Below are 13,275 nucleotides of genomic sequence, written 5' to 3' on the forward strand. Positions count from 1 at the left end.
ATGAATGGATAAATAAATTGTGGTAGACCCATAAGATGGAGTATCATTCAGCCATATAAAGGAATAAAGTACAGACACATACTACAACATGGATAAACGTTGAAAACATTATGCTAAGTGAAAGAAGCCAGCCACAAGGTAACCATATACAGTATGATTCTACTGATATAAAATGTCCAGAATTAGGCACATCCACAGAGACAGAAAGTAGACTGGTGATTGTCTACAGCTGAGGGGGTTAGGGAGAATTAGACAGAAACTATAATGAATACAGGATTGTTTATTTTGGGGGCATGATAAAATGTTATAAAATTTATTGTGGTGATGGTTTCACAACTCTATAAATATACTAAAAACAACTGAATTGTATAATTTAAATGGGTGAGTTGGATGGTATGAATTATAACTCAGTAAAGCTATTATATAAAAAGGGAGCCTCAAGTTCAACACAATATCCTAAATAAGGCACTAATTTACCCAAGATCCTTGTTTGGTGCATACAGACTTAAGCACCCAACTATAATGATCATTATAACCGATCCTTAAAAGCCACCTTTTCCTCATACTTTAAAAATAATAAAAAATGTTATGAGCAGGATAATACATTAATTTCTGATACTTTCTTATAAATGTTTTTCAAATTATCTCCCCCCCTTTTTTTTTTTTTTTGCGGTACGCGGGCCTCTCACCGTTGTGGCCTCCCCTGTTGCAGAGCACAGGCTCCGGACGCACAGGCTCAGCGGCCATGGCTCCCGGGCCCAGCCACTCCGCGGCATGTGGGATCTTCCCAGACCGGGGCATGAACCCGTGCCCCCTGCATCGGCAGGTGGACTCTCAACCACTGCACCACCAGGGAAGCCCTTTTTTTTTTTTTAAGATTTTTTTGATGTGGACCATTTTTAAAGTCTTTCTTGAATTTGTTACAATATTGCTTCTGTTTTATATTTTGTTTTTTTTGCCACGAAGCATGTGGGATCTTGGCTCCCTGACCAGGGATCGAACCCGCACCCCCTGCATTAGAAGGCGAAGTCTTAACCACTGGACCGCCAGGGAAGTCCATCTCCTATCTTTAATAGAAAGAAACTCAGACAAAAATGCTAGAACCTGTAGAATGAAGAGACACTGAAAAGATATAAGGAACACAGGAAAAGAATACAGGATTCTGGATATAAACGTGTCTATTTTTCTGAAGCAGCCATGTATCTATTAATAAACAAATTGAACAGTTAACTTCAAAATCTATAAGGTGTATTATTTGGATCAATAATTCTTTTAAAAAATTACTTACCCCAGATCTGTAAGTGGAGGCTTATCTCTTCCTCTTCTATAGCAAAGGAAAATCTGCGGCCCCACAAGACTTCCATTATTGAGATCAGCTGACAGTCCAGTTGGGGTAACATCAATACACGTGTAATCCCATGGCACTTCCTCCCCAAGAGATTTAATAATAACTGAAACATCTGTGATAGGTTCTTTTGGTTTAGCTACTTTATGACAAGCATCATTGAAGTGAATTTCTTCTTCAAGAGGCTTTGAAACATCAGTTAATCCCGCTACAACAAAGTAGTCAGCAACACGAGGCCCCTTATCTTCAATCATCTTCCATTACAGAAGGTTACATCTGAAAGAAAAGTAAAAGATAGTATTCTCCTGTAATAAGTCAAATAAATATTCTCCTATAATAAGTCAAATAAATATAAGTGGTTTGTGTACAAATAAGAACAAAAAACTAAAAAAAGTGCACTACCTCCCTGATTAAACACGCTAGTATTACACATTTCACTTTCATATGTTAAAAGTATGCTTTTTTTAAAAAACAGGACTATATTTAGCATTATTTTTTTATTATAAAATTAATGCATAAATTTCCATTTTTGGCAATATGGAAGCCTAGATTACCTAAGTAGACAACAAAAAAACACACATTCTTTTAAATGCATAGACTAACTTGTAAAAATGTAAGGGGAAATTCCCAGGGCCCCAAAACACTGAGGAAACCAAAATGCCAGAATGCAGTGTATAAGCTCATACTGGGTGGGAGAATTTGGCTGATCTCCTCAGTAATCAAGGGGCGTGTATTTTTAAAAGGTATTACAGGGAAAGGAGACAATGCTTTGGGACCACATAAGATAGGGGATTAGAACTGAGACATCTGTATAAAACCAAGAGCCTCAAAGAACTACATCCCCAGTTAAGGAGTGGATTTTAAAAATCCATCCACTGGTACAGGGAGATAATAAAGTTTGCCTCAATCTGAACCCTACTTTGGGGGGAGTAAAAAGTCTCTTCTGAGAATGTATAACAATAGGCCTACTCACACTTGGATCTGAGGTTTGATCTTAAGCCATCTGCATGGTCCCAGGATGCTCCAAACTGAGACATTAATGATAACTGTGTTCCCAGGCTAGTGATAGCCCTGGGGAAGCAAATGCAAAAGTTCTAGAGGGTACCCTCAACACAGGTTTTCCACAGATAAAGCCCTGTTGAAGATGACCTCCTATTCTAAAATTATAAAACACACAAAGAAAAATCCACCCTGAATGAGTTTCAAAAGATACAAAAAACAGAAGTTTTGTATCTTATAAAACTTTTATTTCAAAACAAATAATAAAAGTAGGGCAACGATTATAACGGTAATGCATGCTTATAACAAATACAAAGAAAAAATACACAAAGTGGAATTCATCGTGTATTTGCAAACACTTTAATAGCAAAATCTCCTTCAGTTGTCTAGCATCACTTAAACCTTATTTGTTTCTTGAACTAGGAGAAGACATTCCCACCCCCAGCCCCTGCCACAGTACTGTCATTACTTATATAAGAATTATAGGAAAAAAAGTTTAACCTAAAACAGAAATTTCCAAACATGTGTCTCATGTTAGACTTAGTTCCAAAAAATTCAAAGAAAGGATTTTATGGACAAATATTGTACTGTATATTTATAATATATATTAAAAAAATTAAAGCCTTGGAAATCTTTTGATAAAGGTACCTGATTAACTTCCCTTAATCCAGGATTTCCCCAGTCTATTTGAACAACAAACCCTATTTTCCCACTTAAAAACTAGAAAAAGCCCTCAGAACATGCTTTATAAAATGCTATTTAAAGTAAACAGCCTTCTTTTGTAGACTATAAAATACCTGGAGGCAAAGAAATTCTTATGTAATATACTTGCTTATAATATAATTATCACCACTTTCATCATAATCCCAAAATTCATTTAATTTTCTATATGGCTAATGTCATGAGTTTTCAGAATTCATGCCACATTTTTTGGAATTTGTATCCATTGCTTAAATATACTCTACATTCTCACTCTTTGCTTAGAAAACACACCTCAAAAAGGATCGAATGTTCCTACTTGTTTTATTTAGGTATATATGGCTCCTATGTAGCAATTCCCTTACACATAAGATTTCTGCACAAAACGAACGGCTTAAACTTTTCAGAAATCCCTACTGTCCCAGACTGACAGTAAAGGAAAGTAATAACCTGTTCTTCTGGAAAACTGTTAAACACTGATAGTCACTCTCAGCTGACGGTCTATTACAGGTGTTTCACAAAAAAACAGCTGACCATCTATCCATTCTTTTAAAGTAGGAAAACAAAGCACTTCTGTATTTAACTTATTTTCTTCATTAAATAGTGTTTGAAAATAACTCTTCAATGGCTGCACAGTATTTTAACGGACATAACATTATTGACCTACTTCCTTATTGTTGGTCATTTATTACACCTACTTATTTTGCTAATAGTTTTTAAATGCTAAGATGAATAACCTTGAACATAAACCTCTGGTTACAACTCCTATTTTTTTCAGGATAAATTTACTGAAGTAGAATTATTGGGTCAAAGCAACACATACACTTACAGCTTCTATTAAGTGTTTATTTGCTTTTATGTGTGCATAAATTTTAAATTATAAGCTCTTGATAGACACGAGTCTTAAAAATTACCTTAGTAGAGCACTTTCCTTTCATCATAATGAAGAGATTTAAATATTCTCCTTTCTTAGACTCTAACTTCGTGTTATTTAAACTAACGCGTATAGTTACTATTACATACAATAAAGTTTTATGTCTTGCTATGCAGAAAGAAGGGAAAGAGAATGGAAATAGCACTATGATGAAAACATATATATGTTTAATAGGTTCTTTTGAAAGCTACTACCTTAGCCTTTGGAAATAAACAGCTATTATATGAATAAGCAGATATTTGGGAAAAAACTGTATGAAAATTGTTTTTATTACATCTTCCTGGTTTACAAATTTTTATCATTTGATCTGATTTGCAGTTGAATACAGTAAATAACTACTAAAAGGGAACAAGTTAAAGTTCTTCATCAATACATGTAAGAGCAATCAATTCTAAAGTGGTGATAAAATATTCTTACTTTTATTGACAGAATAGTAAATTATATATTACTCCAGTTCCCTTAACTTGTTATTGTTGTTTTCCATTTATTCATTCGGGTGTGGAGAGTGGTAAAGAAGGTAGGCAAAAATATCTGAAGGCACTCACTGGTGACAAAGCATATAATGTCAAGAGCACAGCTGGCAACATCCCAGGTGACTTCTAGATCTAAATGCTCTTTAATTCTCTCAGAAAGAGTCTATAATACTGAAAATGCACCTCTACTTTTTATTTTAAATCAACTGTTTTTAAAGTAAGTTTGAGGTTTAGAAACTAGGGGGAAGACATTGTTACAAATTACAAGGCAGAGATAATACTGAAAATCTTTAACACAGAAATAAATAATGAATAGTATTTCCTAACAATTTCAAGAAACCAAGAGACTTCCATTGAAGTGTAAAATTTACAATCCTCATGGAAAATACTAAACATATATTAAGACAAAATGCCTTATGTTGGTAAGAGCCAACAAAAATTACTTGGAAAGAGCATCTGAGGAAAGCATTCGTAGTCATGTACAAAACTTGGACTTTTAGCGTAGTACATCAGAGCAAAAACCCTTAACAATTAGGAGGTAAATTTCCTTTCTTTTCTTTTTTTTAGAAGGTAAATTTCCTTAAATTCGTTTTGGAAACGGGGGGGCCACACAAAACAAATATTTGATCCAACAGTTCTCGAAATAATCACAATAGTATAAAACCCTGAAACAACTTTACTAAAGTTCAAGTAATAATACTGCATCATTAAGCAGTTATTGTTTTTTTAATTCCTCTTTGTTCAACGTGATACAGATAACTTAAGGAGTTAGCTCATAAGATGTTTACAGGTATCTTCTTAAAATTTCAGATACCTACTTGGCTAGTATTTCATTTCAAATTACATCTGTTTTCTTTGAGATTAGAAAACAAAAAGGATGTGCTCTCTATTCCTAAAAGGTTCATGGGAGCGAAATTGAGAAATCATTACAAGAAAGCTCTTATCTAATCAGCAACTAAGGGAGACTGACCTGTTTTTCTCCCTTTCTATCTCTGCCCCATCAATTCAGATTCTTTTTTATTTCTTCTATCACTCCATTAGGTCAAGTAGTAAAGCATTTGCTACCTAGGCTAACTCTAAGGACAAGAAAAGGCAAGAGTGGAAATCAGGGATAACATTTTAAAGATATATGAAAAACGAATCTGAACATAAATTTTGCAAAATTATATACTATTACTGAAATGGTAAAAGGAGCAAAGTCTTTGAGATAGGGCCTAGTATAGTCATAAACTCAAGATTATACATGAAAACGGTTGATAACACAATGGACCAGTTCAACTCCCCCTCACTCCAGTTCACTTCAATAAATAAGCTAGAAGAAATTTTCTTTCTTTTTTAAAAACAATGTAATTCCACAGTTAAAAACCTAACCTAGCTCATCTTTTCTTACATTATCAAAACTAAGCTAGAGACCTTCATTCCCATCTTTTTCTAAACTTCACCTCTCATTTTTCTTCCAACCAAGGTAATCTATCCACTGTCCTTCAAATACAGTTTTGCTCCTTCCCTTTGATGATACACTATTACCTTTTTCTAGTCGATATGTGTTCATCTTATTTTTCAAAACAATTTAAATGTATGTGGATTTTCATTTAAACTTTATGAATTGTACAGAACAGTAGAAAGAAAAAGAAATTCTATAATCCCATTCATAATAATAAATCTGGTTTATATTTAACAAAGTTTCCTAGTCTTTTTCTTCTATATGCAGTTACAATATAGAATATAAATATTTTTATTTTATTTAAAAAGCATTAGTCTAAACTGTTATAATCTTCATAATTATACTAAATGACTGCATAATATTCCATCAAATAGAAATATACACTATAATCAGTACCCCATTTTTCCTTTCCCAGCTAGTACACAAAGTATGGTAGGTAGGTGCTTAAAAAAAATTTAAGTGAATAAATAGTTCACTTTATAAACTTCCTCAAGTATATTATACTAAATGTAATGTCTTTTTTCTATAATTCAGAGTCCATTTTCTGAACCCCAACTACCTTAAATACTATAGTTTTTGAATGTAGGGTAAACACAGATAAAACTAGATGATTTGAGTCTAACTAACCATCAGGGCCTTGGGCGAAATTAGAAATTTACTGAATAAGTAATTGATTCATTCATTCCATGAATTTTTCATAAATACTTTTTAAGATGTGACACTATTCTAAGAGCCAGTGACGATACTGATGAAAGCTAGCGTCTGCCTTCAGAGTTTCTTGTTTAGTTTTATTTTTCCACATCTCTTTCTATTCCTTTATTCCACCTCTAGCCATCTTTTCTCCTACCACCCTTCCAGATCCCAAGTGCCTGCCTTCACCCTGCACAAAGTTTTTTTTAAAAAAAATAAATTTATTCATATTTTATTTATTTATTTTTGGCTGCATTGGGTCTTCGTTGCTGCATGCAGGCTTTCTCTAGTTGCAGAGAGCAGGGGCTACTCTTCGTTGTGGTGTGTGGCTTCTTATTGAGGTGGTTTCTCTTGTTGCAGAGCACGGGCTCTAGGCACACAGGCTTCAGCAGTTGTGGCATGTGGGCTCAGTAGTTGTGGCTCATGGGCTCTAGAGAGCAGGCTCAGTAGCTGTGGTGCACAGACTTAGTTGCTCCGCAGCATGCGGGATCTTCCCAGGCCAGGGCTCGAACCCATGTCCCCTGCATTGACAGGCAGATTCTTAACCACTGTGCCACCAGGGAAGCCCCCAAAGTTTTTCTACCAGTTTCTCCTGAAAGCCCCACGCAGAGAAGTGACTCCTACTTTGTTGTTCCTTTCCCCATCTCCTTGAAAATTGGCACTACTTCAGCATCAGTATTCTATGGAGATTTTGAAAGGAAAGAAATCTTATTTGTATATCATATTTAACAGTAGGTTTGCTTTCTTTTAAAAAAGGTTTAACCCACCCAAGCCAACTTGACTTTTTTTTTCTTTTTGTATATTGTATCTACTACAATATGCTCATTGCTTTTTTTTTTTCACTTGAATTGTGAACTGTTTTTTTTTTTTTTAAGGCTTATTTACTTATTTATTTATTTGGCTGCATCGGGTCTTAGTTGCAACACGTGGGATCTTCACTGAGGCGTGCAGGATTTTTTGTTGTGGCGTGCAGGCTCTTCATTGCAGCGTGCGGGCTTCTCTCTAGTTGTGGCGCATGGGTTTTCTCTTCTCTAGTTGTGGCACGCAGGCTCCAGGGTGCGTGGGCTCTGTAGTTGTGGTGCGTGGGTTTCAGAGTGTGTGGGTTCTGTAGTTTGTGGCATGCGGGCTCTCTAGCTGAGACACGTGAGCTCAGTAGTTGTGGCACATGGACTTAATTGCCCCGCAGCATGTGGGATCTTAGTTCGCTGACCAGGGATCGAACCCGCATCCCCAGCATTGGAAGGTGGATTCTTTACTACTGGACCACCAGGGAAATCTCCCAACTTGACTTTTTAAAAGTAAGTTTTTAGTAACCCAAATTGATGGACTATGTGGGGCAAATTTCTTAAGCAAGGGGGCACTTATTTGTCTTCTAGTCTACTCTGGAACCACTTCCTCTCTCAATATCTATTCCCGAGCAAAAGCCAACAACAAAAAAATCAAAACACAGCTGTGTAATTTGAAGGTTCCTTTTTGAAAGACTGACAATTTATATTAAAAAAAATTAAGATAGGAATAATAGACCTTTAAAGGGGAAGGATCTTTTCCTTAGTGATAGTCTTATCCTTTATTTTATAGCCAAAGAAACTAAAGCACAGAAGATGGCTTACTTAAGGAGACCCAGCTAGTTAGTGGTAGAGCCTGGACAAGAACTCAAGTCCCTTAAACCAGTATTCTTTATATTTGGAGATGCTGTTTCTAATAAATGGTGTTCAGTTAATACTGATCCAGGGCACACTTAAAGCATCTCCTTTCAGTAAGTTATTTTGTGTCACTTGTTACTCATAATCGTTACTTGGTGAATATATGTCAAATTCTTATTAAGAGATCTAGTAAATTAACATTTCACTATGTTTATACAGAAAACAGCTTATAAAAACAAATCGAAATGAAAAAAACAAAACTACTTACACATTACTGAAAGTCTCTCTCTGAAAATGATGCCAGATCTCAATTTGTGAATTCTGCAAGCCTTGGAGTTTGAGAAATACTGTATTAAAAAGAATAAGAATTAAGCTTAAATTAATTCCAATCAAATATTTCCCCCTAAGATGCCTGTGGATACTTAAAAGTCCTGTTAACAATGATAATTTTCAAACAAAATGGTTGCATATATTGTTTTCATATGGTTAAAGAGTCAACAAGTAATTTTCATATACCAGCTCCTCCAGAAAACACATTTCAGTCCAGAATAGATACATACTTTAAAAAAAAAAAAAGCAAATAAGGAGGACAAAGAGAGAAAACAAAAAAATAAGTAAGGGCACAAAAGACTAAATGTGTACAGGAACAAGGAGAAAGAAAAACGTGCCTATTTCTTAGGCATTATGTATAGTATCTCATTCCTAGAAGAAAAAGGAAGAGGAAGAAACCATAGCTTTATCCAATACTGAATATCCACTAATGATGGGGAAATAGCAACAACAGCAGACACCAGATTTACCTAACTTGGTTGGTGCTTGGTGTGTGTCTGGGAAGTAGGAGAGGAGTGGGGAAAAGGCCAAAATCATTTGAGTCAAGATTTGATTAAAGTGTCTTAGAATGGAATGGAGGGTGAAAAGAATGAATGAGAAGTAACGTTAAGTACAATCTTATTACATTTTAGATTGCTAAAAATGGTTAAAATAGATATATATGTTTAAAAAACTAGGATACCACTCCACCTCAGATTCACTGAGTATTTTCAGTCAGTAAATATGGAGTGGTACATATATTTTTCAAATATTTCTAAAATCTTATTGCTGACAGGCAGCAAAGATACAATGTAAATATTGACCTGCTGAAACATTTTTTAAATTCACCATCAGATTATCACAAAAATGTTCTAGCTGAAATACTCTATGTATGTAAAAACACTTGCAAATTTTGAAAACTACAGCTCCTATTTTATTGATAGAATATCAGGCTTGTTTTGATGCAATCATGAATTGTGAATGTAGTATATAACCAATTCCAAATAAATTTTCTGCTACATTGAATTTCTTAATATAGTACAAACATTTTGTTTTTGACCATGACTCTGTGCTCCACTAAACTTAATATTTGTTTGTTACTCAATAAACAAAGCAATGGGGCTTCCCTGGTGGCACAGTGGTTAAGAATCTGCCTGCCAATGCAGGAGACACAGGTTCGAGCCCCAGTCCGGGAAGATCCCACATGCCACAGAGCAACTAAGCCCGTGCACCACAACTGCTCAGCCTACACTCTAGAGCCTGCGAGCCACAACTACTGAGCCCGCGAGCCACAACTACTGAAGCCCGCGCGCCTAGAGCCCGTGCTCCGCAACAAGAAAAGCCACCGCAGTGAGAAGCCCGAGCACTGCAATGAAGAGTAGCTCCTGCCCACCGCAACTAGAGAAAGCCCGCATGGAGCAACAAAGACTCAACGCAGCCAAAAATAAATAAATAAAATAAATTTATTTTTTATAAAAACTATTTTGTTCAATGTTGAAAGTTTTAGATTTACAGCAGCATTCACAATATGCAATGTTTCCTCTTTGACAGTATGAACTTCCAAAACCTCTACTGTGATTCCATGAATTGTATGAAAAAATTGACCCATTATTAGAATTAACTGATTTCCCAGTACACAGAAGATGAGACTGATATAAAACTGGCATCACTTAAGTGTTTACAAAGTTCTTCTGTTAATGGAGACAACACATCACAGCTACTGCTTCACCTTCCATATATGCATAAGAAAACTTGCAATAAAAAGTGCAAAATCTATTTAGCAGAGCATCCTTTGATGTAAATGGAAAGTCATGCTCCTCAAAGTGATATGTCAATGTGCTTCCTGCAGCTATATATGTTAAATTATCTTTCAGCACAGACCCCTTTAAATTGCTATTATTTTTAATTGAACTTTTTATTTTGAAATAATTGTAGATTCATATTCAGTTGAAAAAAATAATAGAGATCTGGTATACTTTTTACCCAGTTTCTCCCAATTGTAACATCTTGCAAAATTATAGTACAATCACAGTAGGGATACTGACATTGATGCAATTCCCCTATCTTATTCTGTTTTCCCCAATTTTACTTGTATTCATTTGTGTATATGTTTGTGTGTGTGTGTACTTAGTTCTATACAATTTTATTATGTGTTGCTACATGTACTTATCACCAAAGTCAGGATACAGAACAGTTCCATCACAAGGATCCTTAGTGCTGACCTTTTATTTTTTATTTATTTAAAATATTTATTTATTTGGCTGTGCCGGGTCTTAGTTGTGGCATGCGGGATCTTTGCTGCCGCATGCAGGATCTTCACTGCAGCATGCGAGATCTTTTCTAGTTGTGGCACGCAGGATCTAGTTCCCTGACCAGGAATCGAACCGGGGCCCCCTGTATTGGGAGTGCAGAGTCTTAACCACTGGACCACCAGGGAAGTCCCAGTGTAGACCTTTTATAAGTACGCCCACTTCCCTCCTGTCCTCCCCCCACTGTCCCTAATCTCTGTGGAGTGGTATATTTTTACCAGAGAGCACATAGGGCCAATGAAAGGAAAAGACAACTCTCTAAAAGCAATACCCCCTTACAACACAGGTGCAGAAACAAACCAGAGAAAAAAGCATATACGTGTGGAAAGACTTGTTGGTCACATTCACTCAGCCATCTGGAACACTACATTTGAATATGATTATACAAACATAAATGCACAGACATACGTATGCACACAAAGATAGGGACAGAGAGTGATCATCTACTAAATCACAATAAAAATCAATCCCCCTGGTTCTGAGATAAATTTTCCTATCATGAATAAATTCCAGACTGGAATCAAGAGGACAACATAAAAGAATGCTACAGAACAACTACAGTGGGGATTCCTACATGTATAAGAAAATAAAAATGAGTCTTTTACTGTGTTCAGAGGTAAACCTGCCCCTCCCCCAGAAATTAGGTTTGAACTAAGGTAGCAGGGACTTCCCCAGTGGTCCAGTGGTTAAGACTCTGAGCTTCCAATGCAGAGGGAGCAGGTTCGATCCCTGGTCGGGGAACTAAGAGCCCACAGGCTGTGAGGCGTGGCCACCGGAAAAACAAAACAAAACAAAACAAAACCTGTAAAACTGATATTTTAAAAAATAAAGAAAATAAAATAGCTGGTATTCCCTTGAGAAATGGATCTGGTGTAGAAAGAACAGGAACAGACTAGAAATAACTGAAGGTTAATATGCAGATACCTCTTGTCTCTCCAGACAGACTATAAACAATTCAACTATAAATACATGGTAGGTGTATAAATATTTATTAAATAAATGAGGTCAGCACAGTAGGAAAAACATGTGAAAGTTAAGACACCACAGAATCATAGGATTGTAGAGCTAGGAGGCTCCTTGGAGATTTAGTTTCAATCCTTTTTATAAATGAAGAAATTGAGGCATAAACATTAAACAGCTTGCCTAAGACCGAATACATCAATTTATGACTCAACTCTCATAGCTTTTAATATGGAGTTCTTCTATACCATACTTCAATTCAAGAATGAAAGAGAAGAAAGTAAGTCCTTGGGGAGCCCTGTGTGTTAATTCGTGAATGTGGGCTTTGATGGACAAAAAAAGTTAACAGGTAAGTGGGAGAAGTTAAACTGGCTGAAGAGAGTGGGGCAATTGGCAGATAAGAAAAAGAATGAATGACTAAAAATCAGAGAAAAGAGTAAAACAGAAAATGAAAGAAGTTGAACAAAGAGATATGGCAAGAAAAGTAATAAAAAAAGATGAGTAAAAAAATAGTGCAGAAATGGGATGGAGAAAAGTGAGAAATGGTTAGAGCGGTATGGGGAAATTGTATCCAGAGAATTTCTTTTTAATTAATTAATTTATTTATTTTAGGCTGCGTTAGGTCTTCATTGCTGCACGAGGGTTTTCTCTAGCTGTGGCGAGTGGGGGCTACTCTTCGTTGCAGTGTGTGGGCTTCTCTTTGCGGTGGCTTCTCTTGTTGTGGAGCATGGTCTCTAGGCATGCAGGCTTCAGCAGTTGTGGCTTGCGGGCTCAGCAGTTGTGGCTCACAGGCTCTAGAGCGCAGGCTTAGTAGTTGTGGCACACTGGCTTAGTTGCTCCGCGGCATGTGGGATCTTCCCAAACCAGGGCTCGAACCTGTGTCCCCTGCATTGGCAGGCAGATTCTTAACCACTGTATCACCAGGGAAGCCCTGGAGAATTTTTAATGCTATTTATGTTCTTTTTAAAGAAACTATTAGATTTATCATTCCTATAAACAATTCCCTATAAACAACTACCAGTCTCATACTGAAAATCTGTTCATATTCAATACTATATATGAAATGCAAATATATGATGCTTACCAGTCTAGAGTGAGAGGGAAGTCTGGTTTTAAATTTTGTCTCTTGCACCATCTTTTTTTTTTTTTTAACTTAATTTCCCATATGAATACCACTCCCACATCGCAAAGTTCTTGCCTACGCTTTGAATTATCATAAACATTTTTTAATGTGTTGATAGGAGTTAACTTTTCTTTTAGTATTTATTTTTATTTATTTGGCTGCGTTGGGTCTTAGTTGTGGCATGTAGGACCTTTGTTGCAGCATGCAGCTTTCTCTATAGTTGTGGCACATGGGCTCCAGAGTGCACAGGCTCAGCAGTTGCGGTGCGCAGGCCCTCTAGTTGTGGCACTCGGGCTCCACAGTGTGTGGGCTCAGTTGCCCCATGGCATGTGGGATCCTAGTTCCCT

General features: G+C 36.2%; 1 protein-coding gene across 3 annotated transcripts in view; it reads right to left on the bottom strand.

The window, feature by feature from the left end:
* DENND4A (DENN domain containing 4A) overlaps positions 1 to 1,599 on the bottom strand; it is a 94,174-nt gene extending 92,575 nt beyond the window's left edge. For all 3 annotated transcript variants that reach the window (XM_065872013.1, XM_065872014.1, XM_065872012.1), the window contains exon 1: positions 1,289 to 1,599. In XM_065872013.1, the coding sequence (XP_065728085.1) occupies positions 1,289 to 1,599 (311 nt within the window). The remainder of the gene's footprint in view (positions 1 to 1,288) is intronic.
* Between the last annotated feature and the right edge of the window lie 11,676 nt (positions 1,600 to 13,275).

This window comes from Phocoena phocoena, chromosome 2 (genome assembly GCF_963924675.1).
Source record: "Phocoena phocoena chromosome 2, mPhoPho1.1, whole genome shotgun sequence".
Classification (NCBI taxonomy): domain Eukaryota; kingdom Metazoa; phylum Chordata; class Mammalia; order Artiodactyla; family Phocoenidae; genus Phocoena; species Phocoena phocoena.